The sequence below is a fragment of the Nyctibius grandis genome, chromosome 17 (assembly GCF_013368605.1).
Source record: "Nyctibius grandis isolate bNycGra1 chromosome 17, bNycGra1.pri, whole genome shotgun sequence".
NCBI lineage: Eukaryota > Metazoa > Chordata > Aves > Nyctibiiformes > Nyctibiidae > Nyctibius > Nyctibius grandis.
This window is the reverse complement of record NC_090674.1, coordinates 3228611-3256500: the sequence shown is the minus strand read 5'-3', so window position 1 is coordinate 3256500 and position 27890 is coordinate 3228611. Positions and strand designations below refer to the sequence as shown.

General features: G+C 37.9%; 2 protein-coding genes across 10 annotated transcripts in view; one reads left to right on the top strand and one right to left on the bottom strand.

The window, feature by feature from the left end:
• DHRS3 (dehydrogenase/reductase 3) overlaps nucleotides 1-27890 on the bottom strand; it is a 161964-nt gene that overhangs the window by 123347 nt on the left and 10727 nt on the right. The window lies entirely within an intron of this gene.
• PDPN (podoplanin) lies at nucleotides 11682-27461 on the top strand. Of its 3 annotated transcripts, none has more exons than XM_068415247.1 (6): nucleotides 11682-11973; nucleotides 23315-23400; nucleotides 23998-24130; nucleotides 25209-25244; nucleotides 25578-25683; nucleotides 26305-27461. In XM_068415247.1, the coding sequence occupies exons 1-6, from the start codon at nucleotides 11904-11906 to the stop codon at nucleotides 26309-26311; spliced, it is 438 nt and encodes a 145-aa protein (XP_068271348.1). In that variant the 5' UTR covers nucleotides 11682-11903; the 3' UTR covers nucleotides 26312-27461. The 3 variants fall into 3 exon arrangements, with proteins under 3 accessions (XP_068271348.1, XP_068271346.1, XP_068271347.1); XM_068415245.1 differs by having other exon boundaries at nucleotides 25578-25689; XM_068415246.1 differs by lacking the exon at nucleotides 26305-27461 and having other exon boundaries at nucleotides 25578-25693.

Here is a 27890-nt window from a genome sequence, read left to right as displayed (position 1 = left end):
GCACAGCTGCTCTCTTTAACACAACTTCTTTCAGCCTACATGCTGATACTGCAGTGGTACATAGTAGTTTTAAATACTAGAACTTCAGTAGGACCCTTAGTATTGGTAGGTGGAGGTGTCTTAGTACTTGGGTGCACAGTTCCAGCATGCAGGGTTGTCCCACACTACTACATTGTGCTATTGTGCGAGGGTAACTCACTGCCCTTCGTCAGCAGGCGTATCTGTTTTGTGTATATAATTAATGTTTGGGTGAAGTCCTTCATACATCTGCTTATACAGTCTTCTACAATTTTGGAGGCTGCCTCATTTCAGAGATATCAAAGCTGAGAAACATCACCAAAAGAAGGTAAAACACAGGACTGCCTCCCTGGGAAATGTTAGTGAAGTTACTGGGCATTAGTGCTGGCAGTACGCAGAGGGTAGTTCTCAGTCATCACAGCCTCTGGGACGGTTCTACATTTTTTCTTTAGTAATATCAAAAATAAATCAACCTCACAAAAATGGAATAAGTGGAGTCTCTTAAATCTCAAATTTGAAGGGAACCCAGAAGAAAAAGTATGCTTGCTTCAGGCTCTTGTAAATTTTTCAGGAAGTTAATGGCACAGAAGATGAATACGGTAAAAATACTGTTCATGTGGTAACACGTGGGATGTACTATACTCTCCATTTTCTCAGGCTGTGCTATAAGCAAAAAGATATTTTTAGGGATCATGGAATGGCTGCAGACTAAAAACAGAGAAGCCAAAAATGTCCAAGAAAACATTTCAACAAAAAAAAAAAAACAAAATTGAAAAACTGATTTTAACTGCTAATTTTGGTTTGCTTTTTAGAAAGTGTTTTCAGTTTCTAACCATGGATTTAATTTGTTAATTCTTACATTTTCTCTACGATATTCCTCAGTAGGATATCATCTTCTGAGTTTTCCAAAAAGTCATCTCCTATAACTTAGTCAGAAATGTCTTATCTAAGCATATAATAAAAGGCTTCAATTTATTTCTTGACGTGGACACTTATACAAATTACTGAGTTCTTCTGCTAAATCTAAGCAAACACTTGTAAAATTATACATGTGGCTTCTTCTGATACAGATTTTACTTTACAAACACTTTATTTACTTTTGCTGCAAATAGAAGTCTAGTTTCCTGCTTTTCCTTTATCAAGGTTTTATTTGTTTTAAGGAAGATGGTTTGAAGTTAACTTCTTAGTGGGTGCATAAGCAGCCCAATTATTCAAAGCTACCACAGACAGTACTACATCAGCGTCAAAGCATTTATGCGACTATCGTGGACACAAGCATGGAATAGCTGTCAAGGCATTGACACTGCATCTGTGCAGTCCTCCTTAAAAGTTATCCACCAAGAAACAAGTTTGGAGTGTTTGGAGTTACTAACAATAAAAGATTGATGGTGGTGGGAAGGGCACTTAGTTTAAAATTACTTTTTGTTATATTGCTATTGTTGGGTCCCTAAAAGCAGGACATTTCACCAAAATGACATAAGTCGTCCCATGTTATCCAGAAGAGCATCTCCTCTGGCTACTACTCCAACCAGGTATTACATGCTGTTCTGTGGGATGGCCAAAGGAATACAGCTACAAGCTGTACCACTGAGAAGCATTTTAATGACTAGTCTTGGAGTAAGGTGAATCATTCTAGGCACGCTTTCAATACTAAAAAAAAAATCATCCAATAAAGGATTAGTTAATGCAATTTTTCAGGAAAGCCCTAATGATTTTAGTTTGCTTTTAGACTTGTCACTTTTCAGAAAATATAGTACACCTAAATATTGTCACTGATAGCATGGCTTCTGAGCATCACTTAGTAGAACAGGCACCTTACTGTTACTTTTGAAAAGTCCTGTCTGGTACTGCCTGCTGCCTTGTGACACATTATTGCCTTAAGTGGACAGAGGGGAAAACCAAAAGGATGCAGGGCCACAACTGCTGAGCCAAGAATAGAGCTCCATAATTCCTGATAAGCTTTCTGGAAGATTTACATGCACATAGTTTTATGCAACATAAATATTCTACATGTTAATAAAGTACAGGTCAAACTCCCTGCATACACATTCTAAGGCAAAAAATCCATGTAAAAGCAGCATTTTACCTTTACTCACACTTACAATGTAATACCTCAGGGCCTCAGTTTCCCTTTTTTAAACAGGGGAAGGGATAAAACTGCTGTAAGATTTACAGCCTACACAGGGTATAAGATATATGGATCTAAATCCCTTATTTTAAGAGTAATCTTCTTCGTAAAGATGCTGTATTACCAATAGTGCTTGCAGGCAATTTAAATCATTAATATTCTTTGTATTGTACTTGGTGTACAGCTGCCTACGCCTACAAACACATGAATCATGGTCCTCTAATTCATTTTCCTGCAGTGAAACCAAGAGGATATTAACATTCCAATAGAGAAAAAAATCTCTTAATTCACTACTTACATTTAATGAAATAATTTACAGAATAGAGACAGTGTTGGCACTGGAGGGAGAATCTGCAATACGTATTTCCACTCCTGATCTACTGTGTAACCCTGGAGAAGTCACTACAGTGCTCAGTGCCTCACTTTCCCCACTGTTTCATACGGAAATAACTAGAAGCAGCAACAGATGGAGCTTTAAAGTTAGATGATATTCACTTCAAAAGCTTTCAGCATTTCCATTTTAAAAGGCATGGGCTTTTAAATATTTATATTTTGACAATACAATAGTGCCTTGATCTGAAGATGCATATAGATGGCTTGGGGCTATCAAAGTGGTGAGCAGGCCTTCAAGAGAGCAACTATCTCATTCTCCTTTGTGTCCTAGAATTAGTTTATGCAAGACAGGTCTTGCAAATACAGAGCAAAGCATAAAACATTTATTTCCTAATTTAAAGCATGAATTAACTTACCCCTTAGACAGGAAAATCCTGCATTTGAACTGCCTTCCCTTCGCCCCCTCGAGTTATTACTGACAAGCTAACATCACAAAAAGTGATCTCATGCAATGGTTTGAGTAATGCAAAGGTAAGGTCTAGCTTTGTGAATTCCAGTTTAATCGCATTCCTCTAGGTCCACCTTCTACACTCAGACTGGGACTCCACCCCTCTATCAAGTAATCATTTCATTTTATACAGACAGAAATGATTTATAGTGTAGTTCAGAGACTAATCAAGCCCTGAATCTAATCATTGTTTTAACTACGATGAACATTCATTAGATTTTTTTGTGTCCTCTGTTGTTCTTGTTTCCCTTTCTATGATACTTATTCACTTTATTTTTCAGGAAAACAATCCAATATTATAAACATTTGGGAAAAATATTTGTAAAGCCATGCTATTAGTCTAGGATTTCTCCTAGACAAAGCATTAGCAGTTGCAGCTGAGGCCCTTTATTAATTCAGTGGTATAGTATTTTATTTTAAGAGATTACAGGATATGATTCAGCTACATGTCAGTGGAATAATATGTGAATGAATCCAGACTTTGCAAAATAGCTGAAACAACTATGATTCCCCCGATTTCAGTGCTTGGTTTCATTTTCATTTGAGGTATGCTTTGCCCCTTAATAAAATTCTTCAAATTGCTGCTATCTGTTGAATTTGGTTGCCAGTCAGAAGGTGAGCTGGGGTCACCACAACAGCTGTCATTTCAAGGAAAGCCACGGTTTCTACTCCTGAAAGACCACTATGCCTTATTTCTCTCACCGAACCCTTTACTGAAGCATGTATTTTCATACCCATTTGGACACGTAGCCAGGGTGGAGAAACATGCTGCTGCTTGAAGATGGGGCAAAAAAATTGCAGTCCAAAAGCTTGTCTGGAGCATGTTACTCTGCTCAGTTTCCTCACCGGGACTAGGGAAGTGGTGGAATCCAGCCCTGCATGAGCGCATTTTGGACAGAACAGGACCTGAGAGCATATCACTTGCTCTGGTGGCTGCAGAGTATGAGGTGGATGTTCTCTTTCTGTTTATTCACTTATATTATTTGCTGAAAAATCCCAGTTATATGAAAAGTGTCACACAGTCAGGAAAGGCTACTGGAGAACATCACTCTGCGCTCACTCCTTCCCCACATTCATAAGTATCCCTCCCCACAACCAGCCTGCTTTTCTGGCTCCGCCTGCTCTCCCCCCCATTTGAAGCACAACTATTTTTTCCACCAGCTTTTGTTCATCTTTGCCCTTCCTTCATGAAGCCACTTATTCTTGGGAACATGCTTTGTATACAGAAAGGAAAAGAAACCACATTCTTTTATATGTGATTCCTCCCCGAAATCAGAGTTGAAATGGGAATTTTGTCACAGAACTTAATGGGGGTAGTATTTCTTATTTTTTCCACCCCTGTGCATTTAATTTCTTCTAAGAGACACACAAGCTTATTCAAAGAGACAATTACTCATTTACAGACAAACTGGCTGCACCCATACGCTCTCTGTGCCTTAGTCTGCCCATCTCCTTGTAAACCCAGGCAAATCCTGCCCCACGCTGAAGACACCCAGACAGCTGATGGCCTGGCTGCTGAGACACAGTTCGGCTTCAAATAGCACAGGGACTGTGCTGGGCTCTGCTCACATTCCAAGCAGGTGTGATCTCAGCCACGTTGTCAGGATTACAACATTCCTTGGTGCATTTTCAGCACACTAACACAATGCATATTTAAAAAAATGAGGACATGCACATTCCTAATGACAGGCATTTGCTTTATCTGTATAAACTCCCTATAAAAGCAGTGAAAGTCTTTGAAAGTACTAACAAACTCATAGAACCATTCTGTAATAAATGAGACTGAGTACACAGTATATGTGTGTGTTTTCCCCCCTTTTGGCTCCATTGCTGTGTTACTTTCCTTATATAACTGTCCTAGTTAAAAGAACACATCTGACCTAAGAAAACCTACGTCAACCTTATAATTTTTTGTTAAATACATGGTGGTCATCCACAGGTTTAAAAGTAGTAAAGAGTGGGCATTCCATATTTAACTCTGAGTCACTCCATTGTATGTCACGTAGAGACAACTGCCGGCAGACTTTGGAAAGACTTTTTCTAGATAAAGGACTTACTGACAGAAATCCCAACTCCAGTGTGACCTTGGGAGCATGCCCACTCCCTGCAACCAGCTTTTATACTATATGTAACCTGTTGCATTCTGTGAAATTTATATTTTCAGGACTGTGCCCCCAGAGAACTTCACTCTCTCAGGAGAAAGCTTTATAGAGAAAGCAGCTGAGAAGCTCTGCTCCAGGGGTCTTTATAAACAAACATACATATCCTCTTGAGAAAGGCAGCTTAGACTATCTACCCAATGTGTCCTATTCCCTTCAAACCAGTATTTTGTTTCAGGTAGGCAATGGTGTTACTCTTAAATTTAGAAAGATTAATGTGTTTGTGTTAAACAGCCCAAATTCATCTGCTTCTAATGAAGAGCCTTACAGTATGAACAAAAAATCAATTTCAATTTTGAAATGATAAAAGCAGGAAATAAAGTCACTTTAACATCAAACCACAGACTTTGAAACATCAGAGAAATCCTGACATTTCACACAGATCAACTCGCTCTTACCTAAAACTACTGTGTAGGCCTCTCTACCCTTCCCCTGTCCCAGTCCATCTTAATCAAGTCTTTTCAGGACTGACTAAAACGGCATCATGGAGAAAAGCAGCTTGTACAAAGAACAATTACCCACAAATCTCAAATGAAGTAATGTACATGCAAGTGTAGATGCTTACTTCTTTTCCCCTAAATACTAGCTTATTTTGAGAGCCAGTTCAATACATCTGGATTTCCTGGCTAGGACAGGACACGGCTGCTTCAGAACTGCTCTCTCTCCATCAGCCTGCTGTATAGTCCAGAGGCACTGGCTCAGTGTGTGCCCATTTATCAGATCATAAAACATTTTAGGGTGCCTCTATGCCACATAGATTGGAGGGCTGGTTTGTGAACACTGGTATATATTGATTTTGGTAACACTGAGTTATATCAGCTGAAAATCTAGCCCCATCTCTAAAACTGACTGACAAATACCAGTACTATTCTAGCTTAAGATCTCCAACTTCAAGCATTGTTGCTGATTTTCTGCAATTTTCTGATTTAATAATCTCTTCTCTACATCTGACAGCTAGGGTTGCTCACACATCTGTGCAAATAATATTTTCCAGTCAGGAACACAGATGGTCAAGGAACAGGATTTGATCTATAGTTGCTTATCTTAAAAATAGCTGCATAATATGAATATTTGAGTTTGTCAATACTAACATCAGTCCCTTTCTATACAACACATCTTATTTTCCAAACAGTGAATTCTTCTGTCTTATATCTGCTCCAAGTCTGACTTCAGATCAAAAGTGGTCTCCCTGTCAGTCAAGAAAGGTTGCCTGAAACACAAATAGGGTGAAAGCAGCATCTCCCAGTTCTCCCATTCCCTGAAACCTGCCCGATGAGAAACTTCTGGATTGCCATTTTAAAAGCCAGAGACTAATATGTATTCTCATATCTTGCACACCAAATGCATTTCCAGAAATTAGAAACTAAAAGCAGTGACTCAAAACCAAAAGCTCCCACAAAGCCACAGCTATTTAAGGCCTATGCAAATCAATGAAGAGATAGGATGGACTTCAACTTTAACAACTGGTGAACAAGGGAAGGTAAAAGCCATTTCTGAGGGCAAGAGTCTGTATTTCTGCAAAAGCCTTCTAAGAATCTTTGACTTCCATGTAAATAACCCCATAAGATGGGAACATAGTCATCCATACCCTCAGTTTAAAGTCCACTATGTAGACCTGAGCATATGTATGTACATACACAGATGACTTCTCTCTATATACACACAAATAAAAAGGTCACAAATGTCCCATCTCTTGAAAGAGGAATATTCAAATTATCCCTCTACTGTCCCACAAAGTCCCACAAGTTTTCAGAGACTGTAGCATGGTGACAGATTTGAATGTCCTGGCTTCTGCCTGACTTATTACAGAGTTTTCCATGAATGTGCAGCTCCATGTGCTGCTGGAATTTCTCTTTCCACAGAACTGTCTCCAGTACAAGCGAAATCTTAGCTTATAACATCTCTAGTACACAGAAAGTAAACCCATATTTCTCCTTCCTACTCTTTCACTAAAAATACACTCAAAAAGTATAAATTAAGCATTCAATTTGATTGTATCCCTTGCAAATTTGCTCTGTAACTAAAAAGATACTGTCCCTTTCTGTTGCCGAATTTCCTGTTTCTGTACCTCGGGGCAGCTGTGGGCCCTGCAATGTTTGGTCAGAAGGATAAAAACTGTTTTCTGCAAGCTTTATTAATTTTCAGGCCATTTCCTGTTTTCCCTTTGCAGCCAAACCCACCCCTTTTGGCAGGTGCTGAAATACAAAAACACCCGATGCAGTTTGAGGAAATGTTCTATTACTTGAAAGGAGACAAGACCCAGCATGATAGCTACAACTTTTCATCACCTGCTTCCAACAAGGCAACTTCTCTTTACTGTGAGGTAATCTTTCAGCAAATCATGCTGTATAGAATTGCCCATCTCAATTTTTAAATCCTTTACATAGATTTAGTCTTAGAAAACATTGTGTAAGTCACAAGCAGAGAGTGTCCACAAAACAAATTCTGGAAGTGGAAATAGAAAGCAAATTCTATTCACTGGTTGCATTTTCCATAAGTGATGTTTAGGCAGCTCCTTTTGATATGTAACCCAAAACTGTAGAAACTATCCTCCATCCAGTTTGAGAGACTAGAGCCTCAGTTTGCAGAAGGGACAAACATGCACAGGCTCAGACAATTTACAGGAGCTCTGCATGCTTGGCACTCCTGAACATCAGTCCTAGAACACACAAGCGTCCTCAGAGGGTTTCTAAGAAAATCAAATATGAAAAAATCAAATATCAATTCTGGTAATACAGCCCTAAAAAGTTTAGACCTTGATACATATAATTCCTTGTGTTTTAGAGACAGCTGTAGTGAAAAGGGGAATAATTCCTGAGATATTTCAGGAAAACGGTAATAATTTTGCCATTTGAGATTAAGTACAATTAACATATTCATGCTACACCTGGAGCTCTGTAACAACCATCCCTTCTCTCCAGCCCACTTACCCCAGAAGCTGAATCAGCATTGTCCCCAGAGTTCATTGCCACACTTTGCCCTACGTAGTATTCTTTACTTTCTGGATCATAGTAATGCTCACTTGCAGGGAAAGCAAATCTGGAGCTAGGTTTTTGCAGAGTAAATGAATTAAATGTACACATACAGATTATTTAATTCAACAGACATGCAATCAATTCCAGGATAAACTGCCAGACAAATTGCCAATTATAAGGCCAAACCAATATCAGAGAAGAGATCACCAGAAAGCACTATTTTCAGAAGAGTGTACTCAGGCAGACTGACCAACCCTAACACTGCAGGCAACCATCCATGGTCACGCACGGTCACAGAAATCGAGCTGCCTACACATCTACCCCCTGCATGACATCCATCTTATCAGCAGAGTTATATGGAGTCAGTGGGAAGGCTGCCCTTGCTGATACTGGAGTTCCTGTTCAAAGCCATTTTATGACAACGGGGAGTCTTCCATTGACTTCAGTGCTCCTGGGTTCATATTGCAACACTGACTGATTCAGGAGAAAACATATCATCCCACACAACTTCTTCCACTGAGGCGTAACACTTTGTAGGACAGTCACTGTTTTTCTACTCCCCCAGCTATGTTTCATTGTCTGCTCTTACTGAACTGGAGACGGCCTAAGCCTCTCACAAGGCTGTGCAGATGAGTGAAACGGTCAGATGGAAAGAACAGATTATGAAATGAAAACATAAGGGCTGCTTGTACTCTAGACCCTTTCCACCTCCTCCCTTAAACCACTGTGATTAAAAACACACAGAGCTGTCTGACAAAAAAAAAAAAAAAAGAGGGTGACCCATGCACTCATATCCTGGTAATTTGTGGGAATTGTCATAACACACACAGAACAAAAAAGACCAAATGACAACATCTCTGGGTAGATCTAAATTTCATTTCAGTACACGTGCATAAGAGTCTACTACCAAGCAGCAAAGACACACACTTACTTATGCGCTTACTTTATTTCTAAACAAACAGACTGCATAATTAAGAGCTGCTTCAAACATAGATTGTTAAACCAGAACCTTAGAATAACTCCTCTATTTTCACAAAACCTATTGGCTTAACAGAATTATAATACAGTGAACTATAGTTTCATTAAAAGAAAACCGTAATTTGGTACAGTTCAGAGGAAAACTGCTCGTCTCTCTCTGGCTCCCTACCCCCTCCCAAGGGTATATTGGCTCTTCTGAAAGAATTTTGTTGACGTTTTAAATCAGAGGGCTCAGCAATGGCTCCTGGCCTTAATCTCCTTACTCAGCAACATGCTCTCCTCACTAGAAGGCAAGTTCGTGTCATGGTTGTCCTTAAGGAACAACTTCATCCCAAGATGACAATTAGTAAGACAGCCCTAGCTTTTTCACTAACTTGTTTTGCGTCTTTAGGCAAATTTCTTTCCCTTTGTTGCACTTTGATACCATGACAGAAGCTGATTTTATTAAATTCTTCATAGTTCAATAAATTTATCTAAAGAGTTTTTCTTTGAGGAACAGGCTGGAGCAGGAAAAATAGGCTGGTATAGGAGAAACTGTTCTTTATTGGGAAGAGTAATAAAAATGTTAGAAAGTGTTGAAGTAGCCACTGGAACTCGGACACCTCCAATTCCTGAAAGGTCAAGAGCTCCAGTTCTATACACAGAACACAGTATAGTTTTAAGGAAGAAATTATTTAATTCAGAAAATAGCTTATCCTTCTTTAGAAAGGCTTATTCCTAAACCTGAGACAAATTTATTTGAATAATCATAAAAATGAAAGGTCTTCAGAGTATTTTTGAAGAAAGTTGAATGAAAACCTAAAAATACCTTCTTTTTGTTCCTGATGAGAACTTGTTAATATTGAAGAGTCATTGTTTGTTGCATTTTGTCTTTCATAGTGTACTAAATTCATTTTTCACTCTGAAAATACATAAATCCAAACATTCTATTCCGATAATATAAATAATGATTTGTTTTGATTTTTCAAAATAATTTTCATTAAAACAGACATAATCCACAAGCAAATTTCAGTTTCACATGAGTGGCATTTCCCAATAAGCAAACATTCTTTTAAATAAATTTGAAGCAGCATTATCAAGGAATAACCCCAGATTTTAAGATTCAAGACATGCTGAAAGTTAGTTTATGGGAACATTTATTTTATTGGTTTTCTAAAGACAACAAGCCAATATTGCCTGTTGTTTCTTTGCATTAGCATTGACTGTTTTCATCTTACTCTTAGTGATCTTCAATACAAAGGACAATTATAGCCCCATAATTTTTATCTATAGCTAACAAATTCCTTTGGCACCTACCACTTTCAAAAATAAAGAAAAGCCCTACGGAAGGTGTTGCACTTCCTACTTGCAGCCCTCTTTACATGACTTTATCCCTGCTTACATTTAGACTTGTGTTGCTTCTTTATAGCACAAAGTGTTGTGGGGTCTTAATGAGGGCTCTGACTCATATTCACTGAGCAAAAACACCCTAGCCACTTTTGGTTTATGTTTGGTTTTTTTTTTTTAAAAAAAAAAGATAAAACCTCTCCCACAAGTCTGGCCCACTCTTCTGCAGAGGTTACCTACTCCACAACAGTCAGCAGCAAAGAAACAAATCTATGCTTCTGCTGCTATGTTTCAGAGTCTGATGTCCCAGCAGTGCAGGACTTCAAGGTACAGAAACCGAGGGAGAAGGTCACATACTTCCTCCACTCAGCTGTGTGGCACACTGATATAGTTAGTTCACATGTGAGCACTTATTAAAACTCACCATATTCCTAAATAGATGTAAATTAGTAGATTATTATTTGCCCAAAACAAGGGAATATTCAGAAAAGGATTAATATAAATCCTTGCTCCCCAAGTCCAGCTTCAGCCCCAGTCCCTGTCTAATAACCATTATTTGTGAGAGTATCTGTTACAGATGTTGGTAGAATGTTAATCTAGTCTTGCATACACACCACATAATGCTGATACGCAAAAACACATGCAAGAAGAGTAACTAGTCTTGTACAGACCATTTTACAGCGGTACTACTAATAGTGACATATGAAAAGGAAAAATCCTCCGTCTCTGTAGGGTGATATTAGCACACTGACGCCAGCAAGCCTGTGGGCAGAGATAAATGCGAGAGTACAGCTAGGATGTCACTTGAGGACACAAGCTGAGAGACTTAGACATGCAGAAAAATTCAGACAGTATTTACTGCAGAATTAAATAACCTGTCCTAAAACTATTTCAGTATCCCTAAATGCACATTCACTACCACACTCACTCAGATAAACATGGGGGCTCACTTAGAAATGAAAAACACATCAGTTCACTGGTGGAAATAACAGGAAAAATGTCCTTAGTGTTGTTCCTTAAATATTTTTTAAGGAGAGTTTGCAGAAGGGAGGGAACTCCCTGAACATCTCGCTCTGCCTAAACACCCTTTCCCCCTTTGCTAAATAAAAGTCTTCTGGAAGCCACAACAGCTCCTGTAACTTTAAACCTGGGCTGAGATCATAATTTTAGTACTGACCAAACAGAGAGCAGAGGGCGGGCCTGGCTCTTCTTTGAGGACCACCTTAGGCACGCTCCCACCCCTTGGCTAAAGAAAATAATGCCGACTCCACTCAGTTTTCTTTAGCTGTTTAGTTATCATCTGGGAAAACCTTCCCCCTTTAGTCTACAGCAGTTAAAGGAATATTTGGAATACCAAAGTATTTTTTTTGCAGTGATTTCTTTGTGATCTCAATTCTCCTCTGCCTCTAAAAAAATTAATCAGAAGTTGAATCCATCTGGTCTCAGGATTGGAAAGCTATTCTCTAAGCAGATCAAAGATGTTTATTAAAGTTCAACTCTTCATCTTCATTCTAGGGAGCATGCCTTTCACAGCACTTGCTGAAGAAGGTAAGAAACTTTGGTTAAAGTTATTTCCACTCATTTCCTATAATTTAACAGTTTGTGCGCTTACTAATAGGCAACATAGTTGCTCTGTCCTGTTTATAAAACTTTCTTTTGAATTCTTAAGCTACTACTAAGCATCTATTATGGCTGTAATCAGGAAAGAAACACACCAGAAGTTTTCAGCTGGGCTGAGTTATGCTCTATTAGAAAAGGCTTTTCTGTGTGTCTGTGTAAGGGCAGAACGGTACAAGCAGTCAGGGAAGGGATTACATCAACAGCCCTTGGGAATGTCTTCAGCTTCACTGTAATATATGCAGAGGACACTACAAGCAATAGTTTAGTTGTAACTGACATTTAGGTGATGAAACTCTCTATGAAAGTAACTTACAATTTTTTCCATTCAAGAGTTTAGCTTCTGTACTTACAGGCATTACAACAGCTTAGAATTTAAGCCTTATGCAGGGTTTTGCTAATACTAACTTAGCCATAAGCAATATATGCAAGCGAGGGGACTTAAAACAAAAAGAATTATTACCTAAGACAAATTTGAAAAGCATTATGTATCTACTCAGAAAAAGTTTAATAGGTACACTGTTTCTTTTGAATTTTTGTAAGAAAAATACAAAATACACTTTTCAGTAAAACAGACGTTTAAGTCTTTTTACAGCTAAAGGAGAATAGTCTGATTTAACAGTAAATCAGAATTACCCTGAGCAGTACTTGATTCCAGGAACATCACATTCAAATTCAGTGTTTCTGCATAGTATTTAACTCATTATGAATGAATTGGCCATCAGGCAGTGTGCCTGATGTACGTGCAAACAAAGTATGACTGTAGTGGTGAAATACAGCTACTGTTGCTATGGAACATGTTCCAAGCACTAGTACTCCAAAAACAATAACCTCGAACTCAACCCACTAGTCTTCCAAAGCATAAATCTACTTGCCCGATTTGGATTTGGGGCCCCTAACTGAAACATATGACCCGATTCTGGCCTGGTGACAATCAATATTATTCTGCTGGATATAATGGATCTATATCAATATACAGTATGTGTGGATATTGGCTTGAAACTTCTCATGGGAATTCCTGGTATTCTGTATGTCAGAATATGAGGCACAAGGTTTGGAGTTATTCTTCAAAACTTCACAGAAAATCTAAAATCAACAGATATTAGGCAAGTCCCAAATATTGCTTTTTAGGCTTTCGCTGGGATAAGCACTTACGGCTCACCCAGCTAGCTTATCCTTATAAAGCATCAATATTAGAATTACCAAAGTTTAAAGCCACTAAAAATGAGGCAAAAACCACCACGATTTTGTAGAATTACCTTAAGCAGTTTCTAGGATACTAGAATTAGAGGAAAAAAGGTCTTTCATCTTAAGGCTTTTGGGGAATTTTTAAACATATTTTCTCTCAACTCTGAGAGAAGGAGTCAAGCAACAACCAGGTTGAAACCCTATTAAGCCAGAAAAATCTCAAAATATTTCCTGCTTGCAAGATTCTACCTCTGTTTTATAACCAGTGTAGGCTGCATCGAACTCCACAGTTGGATCTAGAACACGGTTTACAGTATTCAAGGCTTTCTGTGTCTGTTTAGATTTTATGACTTTTTCTTCACATGGCGTCAGTCATTTAGGATAGCTTCCAAAGGACACACCAGGAAAACAGACTCCGGATATAATATAAGCAAGCCCCAAATATTTAGCATGTGTATCACTGCTGTTTACTGATAACCATCAGCAATTACAAGTTAGAACAGACTTAAAATGACAATGCCACCTTCGGCAATCTGTGACTGCACTGGCAGTGAAGATGGAGAAATTTTTTTGGCTCGTATAGTACTAGGTGGAGGCGGTATATTCAGATACCTGAACCTCTGTGACAGACAGTTTGGCCTGAGAGTTTTGGAGAAAAAAGTTTCCTTATCAGATTCTGATACCTCTTAACCCTGATCAGGCCATAAATAAATCTGCGGCTACCCTTTTGTTGTATTTGGGCACTCCATTTTCTGGATTGAGACTGAATCAAGAAAAGCAGGTTAGTTTTGATCAGGAAGCATATTTCTAAAATGATTATTATTGGTTCCAAATTACTCCTTGACTTGCCAAATACATTGAATTCAGCTGTTGATCCTAGTTGTAAGCATAGCATTTTTCCCCTTCCAGGTAGTGATCCACAATTTGAGTAGTTTCATTAGTATCTGCTGTCTTTGAGTTGCTGTAACTTTACAAAAAAGACAGATGTGGAAACCATTTCAGGGCAAATGTGAACCAGAAATGCGATTGAAAAATGGCAGTTCCCACTGATCCCATAATAGAACTATCAGCCAACCTAGGAACAATATTTCAGTGAAAATCTATGAACCTTGAAGGGGAAATGCTTAAACATTCTTTGCTCATAGAGAACATGCAAATTATATCTAACATTAGTAAGTTAAAAATGAATGAAGATTTCTGTTAAAGTTCCTGCGTTTGTAAAGAGGAATATTTGGTCCCAAAGTCAGCAATCTGGTTTCCAAAAGAAAGTATAAAGCCTCCTTTAATTAGGTCACATAAAGCAAGACAAAGCTGTAAAATTATGAAATACTATACTGATGTGGAGGGGGAGGAGAATTAACTTATTAATTCACTTCACATGTGAGCTTCCAAATAAAATTAATGGCTTAATTAGCAAAAATACAGGAAGAAAACCTAGTAAGAAATCTTACATCACTGTCTACTTAAAACACATTCACACGTGCTCTATTGGTGTTATCCATTCACAGTTTAAATCCTGACTGAAACAGTCAAGTATTTTGTCTGTCTTACAACCACGGAGAGCCCTGAGCACTAGACAAGCTGATGACTTTTTAGACTAAAGCATTTCCTATTGAATTAGCAGATACATTTTTGTCCTTCTGTGATCCTGTTTAGGGTATAAAAACTCAGGCAAATCTTCATGCATAGGATCAGACCAAATGAGCCAAAATGGAAGTTGGCCTAAATTTTTTCTCGGCACAGCATTAATCAAACAATTAAAAGCACATGCATTCAAATGAGTGCTTTACAAAAGCAACACATTTCCTAATTTGACACCTTTCCCATGGTGCCAGTATCACTGCAGAGAAGATTACTCTATTGGCTGTCACATAACATGAACAAAAATTAACATGATTGTTAAACAAGTTACTACATGTCACTTGAGCTGTATCAACTGTCCATGTGCCTGATCTCACCTAGAGGCAAATACTAGATTATAACTCCTTATGCAAGTCTCAAAATTAAAGGGGTTTATACTAGGTCATGTTAATTTACATTTGTTTTGGACTAAAAGTAAGCACGTGGACAGGATAATTCAGATGAAAAGCGTTTATATGGTAAGAAAGAAAATGAAGTTTACAGTCAACCACGAAAGACTAAAAAGTCTTCTGTTTTTCAAAAATCATAAAAACCAGAATTGACAGAATTACAAGAAAGGATTTTTTCAAAAGTATCTTGATTTACCCAAACTCTGTTGCCAGTTCAGTGGCAAAACTAAACAATATAGTCAGGTAACTCTAAACTCTTCTGAAAACCAAACTCTGTAACTGCTGGTAGTAAATAAAACAAACCACCAAAATGAACAGTCCCACGTGACTCCAAAAGGGAGCCAGTTTACCACAAAATAAGCCTGACAAAGCCTTTCACCCTGCATCTGGCTGCATGATGAATGATGAGTCCACTTGCACATGTTCCCATATATGCCTCTTGCAAGCTACATTAGTATATGAATCTAGTTCTACACATCCAATACCCAACACTTAATTATCAAAAAAAAAAAAGAGAAAAACATCTTACTGCATCTCAGTTAGTGGATCCGCAAATTAGTGAGTCTGTATTTTGCAGTGTCTGAGTAAAAGACCAGCAGAGAACAGATAAAATTTGTCTTTTCTTCTTCATCGGGAAAGCAGAGGCTTGCCCATCTGTATCTCAAAAGTTAGTTTTTGAATCTCTGTAGCTTTACAAGCAAAGGAAACAGTCACATTTAAAAGCTCACAAGTGGACCTTTCATTAACTCAGGCTGCACAGTGAAAACTGGAAACAGAGGCCAGATTCTCAGCTCCTGTAATTCACCAGTTTCCCCTGAACCCATCCATTTGCCCTATATCTAGTAGTTGTAATCTGCAAAAAATAAGCAGCTGAGAACCTAGAGATAAAAGAGCATTTTAATAGATAATTAAAAAAAAACAGTAAAGGAAGGAGAGCCCACAGCATGCAGGCTGTTGGGTTCTGACAGAAGCATGCAGTGTTTCCCCCTTGTGTCATTTGAGGCAAGCCGTACATAGATGTGTACCACAAATGACTACTGTTTGCCCAGCTCCAACATATGGTCTGTCTCAGTTGCACGTTTGTTTTGTTGGTTTGTTTGCTTTTTGTCTGGATGCAGTCAGTCAGGGACTACAGGATGGAACCCAAATGCTGCCAGGTCCTACTACTCACCGCATCCCAGATCCATCCCAAACACAGGCAGCCTCTAAAAGGGCCTCCTCGGATTTGTGTGTGCACATACCATACCCTCAGTTTGAACTAATGCTGCAGCAAAGCTCACATAGCTCTGTGGTGCACAACTTGCTGCACAGCATTTCAGAAAAAGATGTAGGATTGGGAGTATAGGTATGTTGGGATGTTCTAAAGAGAAACAAATGAAGAGACAAATTTACCACTGATTTCCAACTCGCTGTCTCAGAAGCCTGGCCAAGGACTCGCAAAGGAAACAAACTGTGATGCTGTGCACATTCTCATGTTGCTTCATGACTTTGTTTTTCCATCTTTGTATTTGTTGATCACAAACACTACAACATCCAGCATAAACTGCATCAGAATAATCTTTTGTGAGGGCACAATTCCCCTGCATACACCATTTCAGGCAAACATGGACTCCTAGGAGGTCTTGAATAGTATGAGTTGCTGCTAAATCTGTAAAGGGGACACACTTAATTCCAAATGAATACTAAAATGTTTTTATGACACCCATCTAAATACTAGCTAGCATGTTATTAGTTAGTATGAAAGTCAGACTAAACATACTTGACTGGATCTTGCTTGCTGTGTGGCAATATAAAGCAGCTAGCCAAAAATCATTGTGTGAACAAAATTAAAGCCTAACCAGTTTCCAGTTACAGTGTTTAGCATGCATATTTCAATGAAATGAGTTAAAAACTGAGCATGCAAACAGTTCTGCTGGCAGATACAAGGGGTTAGTAACCTTCATCAAGGCAGCTGTGAAAGGGCACACGGCTACAGCCTCAAAGTTTTGGGAAGGAAGTGATTCAGGGAAAAGATTAGTTTATTACTGTATTAGAGGTCATTTCTTAATTCATTTTGTCTGCATTTACATATCCCAATATTTGTACACAGATTGTCTGCTTTCTGCTGCACACACTGTAAAATTTGCTGATCCATTACACAAAATCATGTACTTCTCTCCTTGTCTTTGCTTCTACACTCATTCCTTGTCAGCCATGGAGTGATAAACACAGTACTGCAATGCTGCAGTTTTAGGTTCCACTTACAGAATGATGCAAAAGAGAATTACACCTTGATCACAGCTCCAATCTTGTTGCCCCAATCAAACCCTTACTGCTCAGAGAAAACAAAGAAATCACTAGTAAGACTGCAAACAGTTGCCACAGGGTCATGGGGCAGCAAGTATCAGTAAGGAAGTGGTTTTATCCCACACTCATGGGATAGCAACTCTGAGGTCAGTGTACTTACAAGACGAGAAATCAGAGATTGACACAACAACATTATTAAAAGCATTACCCTTAGAAGACTAATCTCTAGCTCTGCAAGGAATATTTTCAAGAAATATCCCATAATAGAGTTAAATAGCCTCTTCCTTCTTAATGCCCACAGCTCTGTGGGCGATTTTATCATGCATAAGAGAAAGCTTAGTAAGTTACCACGTTATCCTCTTGTGGCTTTGTTTCATAACTTTGGTATATGGGCAATGTAGAATATTGTAACATTCAGAAGACATGTGATTTACTTCAGAAGCAGCTGAGTGGTTCTTTGCCACTTGGCACTGTAGATTTAAACTCTGGCTGTGTTCCTTTGGCTAAGCCAGCTGCAGCAATGGAAACCATCTGTAGTAGGGTGTGGTGACCAAAGGAAATGTTTCTGACAATTCAGCAAAACACTGTCATCATGAGCTATATGGCATACCTGAACAAAGTCAGTCATACTCTAAATAAGGCTGAGCTAAATCCTTCCTTGTGCATCATGACCATTTTTTAACTGGCAGATACTTTCTAAAGTCCGTGGTATTTTGTCATCCAGCTTCCTTCATTATATAAAGCAAAGTTGTCAGTCTTCATATAGGGAAACTGCAGTAAGCACTTCAGGATTTAGATTGACAGTACATACTTTCTCCTGAACAAGAAAAAGTCTAAACACTTAAACATAAGCCAGGGCATTTCTTTATCATGGCATGATTTATTACTGCAACTTCCAGAAGGAATGAACAGAAAAAAGAAAATCTGATGCTGTGGCCCCAAGCAGGCTAAGGATACTGCAGATGTGATAGAATTTGCAGGAGCCACACATACAAATGAGAAATTCAGTTCTCATTAAGAAACTTCCTTGCCTTTCGAAAGTCTGAAAATTTTAACTGTCCAAAGGCTCAAAATCCAGAAGGTAAAACCCAGAATCCACTACATTATATTCTTCAAAACATCAAATTTTCAAAGTCAAAAAAATTTTGCAGCATTGAACCCTTTCACATGACAGAAAGACACCTATATGCTTTTTTAAATACCAGAAAATGCTTATAGGAAAACAGAAAACTACTTTCAGAGAAAATTAAGCTGATGAGGTAGGTTTTGGATCTGACTGTGGAATATGTTTAAACTGAGGATGAAGCCAAATAACACAAAATTGTATTTGAAAACTACAGAGCTGCTGCTCAGACATTATGTATTCAAAAGGCAGATACCTTATCAAACACACATTTTTGTTAAACTTCCACCACCATGAATAAGTTTCCACTGAACTACAACTGAACTGATTCCAATAATGAGATATTGACTTTAAGACTCCCTTTGCTCACAATCAAATTCAGGTCTGTGAGAAAAAAATGCTTCCTCAGAAAGGGAATTCCTGTATCAGGACATAAATGCTGAGTAAAATATGGCCAAAACAGGATGGCTAACACACACGTACATCCACAGTCCTTCAAACACCACCACTTGGTCTGTAACAATTCAGGAAGCAGATGCTGAAAAACACCACTCAACTCTCGATAGGCAGCTCAGTAACATCACAAACAGAAGAGCGGTATCTCCCAAGTGACCAGTCCCACTGAATTCTGTCCCTCACTTTTCTAGAGAAGCATTCCACAAAGCACCTAGCACAGCTGGATAGGATAAAATATGATATTGATAAGATACAGATAAAAATAACTTGAATTTTAAGAGCAAAGCTTTTGTTTGACAGCTAATCTGCTAGTAAATTTTTTTAGCTGTTATAAATAACTGAAGCTGCTTCTCTTTTTTTTTAAATAGAAGCAGAGGGGCAATGAGCAATGAAGATTTTTTCAGCTCTTGCTAGAGAGAATCCTTTAGGGTTAGCAATTTTTACCTACTGGTCTCTTATTGCAGAGATGGAAACTCATTCTATTTTGAGGGCTTCCTATTTCAGGGACTAAGCTAAAATACAGGCTTACAACTGCTTTTGCCCACTAGTGTCTGGGTTTATTCAGACTGCTGGAAAAGAAACAAGATCCTACAACATTTTTCATCTTCAGAAGTATCTTTGTTGGTTTTGGAGATACCTGAAAGAAATGCTAATGAACAACAGTTTTACAACTCACTCTCCTTTCCAACACAACCACTGTGCTTTGAAAGCAACCCTAAGAGGTTTTTCTAGTAAACTCTCACTCCTTGCATAACAATGAGTAGTGAGCTCATCTTCCCCTAACTGGGTCATGGGATGCTTAACCATGGGATGTTTTCAAAGCAGTATTAAACTTTTAAAGATATGAAATTTTCTCCTGGTGTGAGAAGTTGCAGCCTGATAGCAGCTGGGGACTTTGAACTGAAACACACCCAGCTGGAACTTTGGCAGAAAGATGCAATGATTAATTCACATCTGCAGCAATGTATATCTGCAAACAGAAGAGGCCATAGAGCTCGTTGGAGACAATCACAGCACTGCGAGGCACTGGTTTTATTTACAGCCTCCTCTAAGATAATATTAAGAACATACGTGGAAGCACTTAATCCTACAGCTCTTGCTACATTTGGCCCACACTAGATGAAACCAACAAATGACTAAAGCACATACACCCTGCCATCCTATTTACATTCTCTTCGATGCCAGTGGTATATGTGCCTTGTACTGGGTACAGGGAAAGAAGTTTCAAGTCCAATAGCTGATGTCCATTTCATTTAAATCTTTTTTACTTTATTATGACCTACTCTGACAAAGAGTTGTCTCGTATCAAATATTCCTTCCTACAAATGTAATACACTGGTAACAAATGACCTCCTAGTCTTTCCTTTCGTAGTAGTTCAGGAGTGTCCACTTAACTACCACCCAGACCACCTCCAGTGTCTGTCCAGAAAAAACAAGCCTGAAAATATAGTCCAAGGACTACTCTCCAGCAAATACAGGACCTCAGCTTGAACGCAGTATTATGCAGATTGGATAGGGCTGGGACAAGACTTTTACATTGATAGAAGTCAGTTCAATCTGTGAGCTTTAGGAAGTGAATAGGGGAGCCATATTATTTTGAGTTTCCCTTTACAGTTAAGGAAAGGCAAGCACTATCAAGGATGACCCAAATCTCAGGTGAGCTGAATTACCTTCTAGAAGTATTTATCTTTCCCTATAGACTATAAAAGATAAGGGCAAGCAGATACCTTATTTAGGCACCTTTATTAAGAACCTAAAATTAGGCAAGATTAATCTGGGCCACCTCCTTTTGTCAATCACTGTACACAGAGGGCAAGTGTACTGAAATAGATTTTCTACATGCCACTCATTGCCAAGAATCTGCAATAACTTTATCACACAAAGAATGATTGTTTCATGTTTGTGACATTCACTAATTCTCTACACCTTTGTTCTGTGATGGTGTTTCCTTTCCTGCCTTCACTCTCAGGTAATTCTTCAGCGCTGAAAGCTACTGCCAAGAGTACAAGCAGCTTCTCTGCATAAGCTGCTTCCTGTTAACACACAAAACCTATTTCACTTTCTACTTGGGGTTTTTCCTCTGGTAATTGGTTTTCTCCATCTGTGCTTATTTTGCAACTAGTGAATAAAGGATGTTTTTTCAGTTCCGACTGGGATTACAAGGTGATTCTGGGGAGACTGGCTGGCTTAATTAGCCACTATATTAGGCCTCATGTTGGCATAACATGAATGTACTTTCTTCATCTCTTAGTGCCTAAAGTACTACTTGCACACCCTTTTGGCTCTTAAATAGAAAGTGTATCTGTATTCAGGCTTATAAAGGTATAAAAATATAAAATTCTATTTACTTGAGTAAACATGGAATTAGAAATCTAAGTTTAGATCAGTGTTTAGTCCCTTGGCAACGGGACAGAGCTCTCAGTCTTACATTGCTAGAGATCGATGAAAAATTTTTAGTTTGGTTGAAAAATGAGTTTTGGGAGAAGGAAAAATATTTGCAAGTTTCCAGGAGAATTCAGATGAGAGTTTCAAGAAAAAACAGATTTTTTTTTTTCCAATGTCAAATCATTCATCCTCCATATGGAAAGTTTCCTTTAAAGTGCCAGTGCATTTTTTACTCATTTCAAAGTTAAATATTGGCTTTTTCATTTGAAATAACATTTTTATTTTAAAAGGGACAGTTAAAAAATGAGCAGAAGTTAAATGGAACTCACAATTAAAGAAAAATATTTTCCAAGTAATATACATGCAGCTGATCCAAAGTGATTCTATCCTTTTTTCAATTTTGATTGATATTGAGCAAAATGCCCATTCTTTCTAATTTCAGTCACAGAACAAAAATTCTGTTTACTTGCCTCTGTATCATATACAACACAAATACGGTGCATTTAGTCTTTCATAAGAAATAGTCTTACTATTTGGAACTAGTCTAACAATTCAGAAATAGTTTAACTTCAAATGCAGAGGAGATTAGAATGGTTTTAGGTCACTAAATAAAAACAGGTGAAATGAGTAGAAAGTGTTAAGATTTAATTAAACAAACAGGTAATGAAAATTTCTCTTACATAAAATATTCAAATGATACAGTAAATCCCTGTTTTTAAATAACTCATGCGAATAGCTGTGCTCCTCCCCAAAGAGATCACTGCACAGCACTAGCAATCTCCCACTTAGTATTTACTAAATATAAATTAGTAATTATTTTATTTTGCCTGAAGTTTTTGCTCAGGACAATGTCTGTTATTAGCTCTTTGCTTAAATTTAAACACTGGTATCTGGAATTAGCAGAACTCTTATGCCCCAGGCAACAGCATAACAAGCAGCCTCACCTAGCTTTATAATCATGGTGAATTAGAAACTCCCAAGAGATATCACACTACATTAACATCATACTGTGTAGGGTCATAGTTTTATGAATCAGCAAGAAACTTATTCAAATTATACTTACGTTTTCAACATTTTCTTGATACTGCCACCTATCTTCACATATCCATGTCTTTCACCTTATACCTTGTTCCACCTCAGTTTTCCTATTGAAGAAGTCTGGCTGTATTTGTGAAAAAAGCAGTGTGTGGGCCAAAATTTAAATGTCCATTATACCAAAGAGCACAGATGACATATATGGGTCTAGAATAAAAAGGGAGATCTTACATCGTTACCTAAAAAATTCAAATTATGGCAAGTAAGGTTTGCCACTTTAGAAAAATCTCTGAATAGATTTGTGTAGGGATATTTTCTAAACTATAGCTACACCTATAAACACTAATGATAGTTCTAAAACTAAAAGCTGCAGCTGGGACTGAGATGAAAGATGGGAGAAAGCTCTTACTATTTTAGAAAACGGACGATACTTAAATTTATCCAAATACATAAGCTAATGCTTAACTTGAAATCTAGAGTAGTCACACCCACCCAGGGGGGAGAGGGGAACCTTTTCTTAAAAAAATAAATCTTCTCTTGGACAAAGCATTTAGTAACCAGTATGTTTCAAGGTTGTGCCAGGGTTAAGTGATGTGTACTTAAGCTCTTTGTCCAATAGTATTGCAGAATCCAAAGACTTTTGCAAACCTAAGTGCACAGGGGCAGGGAGACAGAACACTACAGAGATCTCATATTTAACAAAATTTACATGTCAAAGTAGCCAGACTACCAAGTAAAATCCTAACTCATTTTCTAAAATTTTATTCAGCAAGCTCGGTTCTAGAAGGAGAAGAAAGTGCAACAATTGATTTCAGAGACAGAAATGACACAGAATTTGAAGAATTACCAACTCTGGTGAGTATCATTCTAAATAAAGGTTCCTTTAGGTTACCCTGATTTCACATTCCTGGTATTGTCTTGTGGCTTAGATTTTGAATAATCATTATAAATTGTAAAGAATAACCTTGAGTTCTAACATAAAAAAACATCTATGCTTTTGCTTTGGAAGCAATCAGGTTGAAGGTGACAAAGTTGAAAACGTTTTTGGCAGTTGTTCTGTGCTGCAAAAAGCATTCATAACCTGCTTATTCACTGTCATTTGCCTCTTCTAATTCAGTATCTCTCCATTAGCTCCAATGAAACTAAACTGACAAACCAGTGTAAAAAACAAGAAAAACCCCACAGTCTGTAGTATTCTGCAGTCCCCTCCTGCACCTTTTGTAGTCCTAGTGAGAGGTCATCTGATCTAGAAAGCCTCTAGCTGGGAAGACAAATCAGCTTGCTTTGGTTTTTTTTTTGGTCACTACACACGAGTTGGAGATGACAGGTGATAGGTGAAAATCATCCACAGGGCACCTGACAGATCCAGAAATTTAAATGCTTATTTCATGCACATAGACTGAATGTACTGAGGTTTTCTTTTCCCTCTTCTTCCCCCTTCAATTCTTGTAGTTGCCCACAAAACTACAGAGCGTAACAAATCTCTTGCAGTTTGGACAACTGATGACCACAGAAAGTGCATTTGCCCCAGATGAAGAGAGTGATAATTCTACTGGTTATGCAACTAACACAGAAAATGTTGATGGTAAAAAAATCTTTCCTTTCTATTTTATTATATTAAAGTTCTACTGCCATCTATCAAACAATATCTGGAAAATTGAAATACCAAGTTCAAGGTGCTCTCAAAGGTAGCACTGCTGATTTTTGAAAGGGAAAATAAGATTTCTGAAATTACTCATAATAATCACTCTGCATCCTAGCTTCATAACAGATGTGCGCTGACAAGAGGAAGGAGTAGCTGTACCATTTTGTTCACCAGTGCACTGCCCCAAGGCAAGCAATAACTCTGAAGCCTTCACTGTCTTTACAGATTATTAGTATGAAAATCAAACAGCTCTCCAAAAAAAAAAATAGGATTTTTTGGACCAACTCAAAGATCCTCAAATGTAGAAAACAACTGTTACAACCTGGCTGCCCTCTTGATTTTTGCCAAGTTGTCTGCCTTAGCTTCCCTGGAGAGACAGAAATTACTGTCATGCACATATAAAGCAAATTGCACCCACATCCATACGGTAGTCAATGAGCAACAGATTGGTGCAAAAGGCTGATAAAGTGCATTTTGCCTTGTTTACCTTATGCCTGCTTAGCTGTCTTCCAGACAGCTTGCTGAGCACCTATGCTTTTGTGTCTGATTACGTACAGAAGAATGTAAGGGCACAAATAAATGGGCACATGCTCTATGTGGCTTTTGGACCAGGATTGTTCTTCATGATTCACTCTTGTGCATACCAATAAAAAGTAAGAACACAAGCATCATACTTTCTGCTCTGATATTCCAGTCCTGTAACAGTATCAATGACTGCTCCTAAGTTTAAGGGATCTCACTTTAAAATGGCCAGTATAATAACAGTATATATTAGATCACAATCAGTCCTTTAGATTTTAATTTCTTTTTATTACTTCAGAGAACTCATTGCACTCATTCTCTCAAGCTTTTCTTCTGCTCACTGCCTATCAAAAGAACAACCTATTACACAGTCTTTAAATCATTGTGATATAGTCAATAAAAGTTTTCCTTGGATATAGCATTATAAATTGGAATGCAAAACTCTGTACAAAACACAGTGAGTAATTAAGTAATTATTTTCTTTCTGGCTTTACAGGTGGACTGAGTGGGGAACCAGAGAAAACTGAAAAAGGTATTAAAGAGAAGAATTGCTTATAAAGACAAGGGAGCACTTAACTGCCAGGCAATACCCTTCTAGAAGCCACTAGCTATGCCCATGCTATTCTTAAACAAAAATCTCAGGAGGAGCCAGGACCTGCTCCCTGAACTACCTCCAGAGGCACATTTGCAGGCCTGCAGGCTACAAATAAGCCTGCTGAACTTACCAAATCTACTTCCAAGTTCACAAGATAAGGAAATTTTTCCAAAGGAGTGGGATGCAGCAGAACAGTGTCAGTTCTATCAGTAGCCTCTTATCAATGGTCTCCATGAGAAACATGCTGACATTCCTAATTTCCTCTTTCAGGTGGTCTGGAAACAATTGCACTGGTTGGAATAATTATTGGAATCATAGTGGCAGTTGGAATCCTTGCAGGAATAATAATCGCTGTTGTAAGGAAGATGTCAGGCAGGTACTCGTAAGTAAATTGCTACTCAGGCTTTTCAAACAAGCATCATCCTCTGAGCAAGGTCACAGGAATCGCTTTGGAGATTTCTAATGCTTCTATTTTGACAAAATAACCTATTTCACATTATACAGTGCCTATTGATTCAGCAAGAGCTGTCAATGGGATGGGGTGATATAAACCACCTCATGTGCTTCAGAAAAATTTGCCAGATACTGCATGCATGCTGTTACAAAATTTATCGGGTGCATGGGTTTTGGATTACTCTACTGCACAGAGGTAAAATTCACTACAAAGTATTATAAGACCAACTCCTGGAAATGCTGGATAACAGGTGAACACTGACAAGTGATCTTTATCTTACTGCTCTGGACATTTGCAGAAGTTGTTTTGGTACCAACAAGGTTCATTAGTATCATGCAAATCTAAAGTGCTTTACAAATACCAAAGTAGTAAGAAAACCACACTACATTTAATAAATACTATTCACACAGCATTGGAAGAAAGAAAAATATGAACTGGGAAGAGAAAAAGTGGTGACAGGAAAGACAAGGAGAGGGAGGAAAAAGATCACATAACACATTTGGCTAACTATGAACAATAAAATGTCTCTTTTTTGTTTTACAGGCCCTGAAAATAGTTGAAACAAGCAACCATGCCATTCTACACCAGAAGATATAAGTGCTTCTTATTTTATAAGAACTAAAGACTATTCCTGTATTGGTGTGATAAGATGATCCATGGAAAATATGGTCAAAGAATTCCAGATCTATGGGGATCGCACACAACGCTAAGGACTCCCCCCACCCCACCCCAGACTACACAGTATGGAACATTTCATAGGATTTTTACTAACCAGGAGTTTACTAGAAGAAAGAAAAAGATTATGCAGTAACAAAAAACCCAGCAGCAACGAGATTTACGTCTGAAATGTGATTTGCAGGTAACATGTGCTAGCTTGATTTTTAAACACTACCAAAGATTATTTCACATTACATTTCATGCAATTCTTTAAAAAACATATCAAGAATCTTTTGTGTGGTTTTGGCTGGTTCAGTGCTTGTGGCATATTTATCTACCAAATGATGCATCAAAAAAGAGGAATTAGCTTCAAAGAGAAACAATTATTTACAAATTTAGAAAATACTAGATATTGGAAGCTAAAATCTTTCCACTACTGATACACATTTTATGCTCTTGATACTTATGTTATTATGTGGCAAAATCTGGTAGGCCCAGCTGGACCTGACCTACCAACAGAAAGCTTGCTCATCTGACTGTTGCACCAGGAATTTCCTGTCTTCTCTTGTTGCAGAGACATGCAGGGATTGAAATACACATCCTGAATTAAAGGGTGCTTGGAAAATACCCAATTTTGATGGGTCACTTTAACCAGTTACTCAGCATACTTTAGAGCTGACATGTAGAAGCTTTTGAATTAGTGTATACAAGTTTTTTATAACTGTCATTTTCTAACTGTATAGTTGGCTTGTTTGATAATATGTGTGCAACACTAGATCAGAATACGTTAATGAGGTATAATACATCTTTGGAGTCTACAGCTTTTCTGTAGCATATTTAGTGCAGCAGTACCTGAATGCAGAGTTCACAGCAAAGGCTTTCATGTCAAGTGTCTGCAAGGCATCATGCTTTCAAAACTTTAAGGCACTTAAGTGTTCGCTGTAAAAATCATGATAATCCATATGGTCAATATTGCTAAACACATCAATTTATCTAGACTTGCTTTTCTGTTTCTTTCATGTGCCATGAACTTTCATATCAATCCAAGCTCTGGAAATAAAAATTATAATGTAAATTGTCTTATTTTACAATAATTGTTCTTTATTTTCTTTAAAACAGTTATAAAATGTTTTAAACATCCCTCAATTTTCCTAAATTATTTTGCTACTTGTCTTGTCTACAACCAACTCATCTGACACTGATAAATGAAACTAACTAGGCTGCAAAGTTCTCACTACCTTTAATAAAGTCATGGGACCTCAATTTAATTTATTTTTTAAAAGCATCTTTATTTAACTTAAGTGTCAGTAAATTTTTTACCTATGACTCATTGCATCCTGCAGCATTACTCATGTAACAAAGTCAAGCAGTTTACAAAATCAATTCTGGAAGTTCTAGGATATTAAATCAGTTATCTTTCAAGAAAACATGACTACAGTCTCTTACAGATGAGCACATGAGGTCCCATCCCT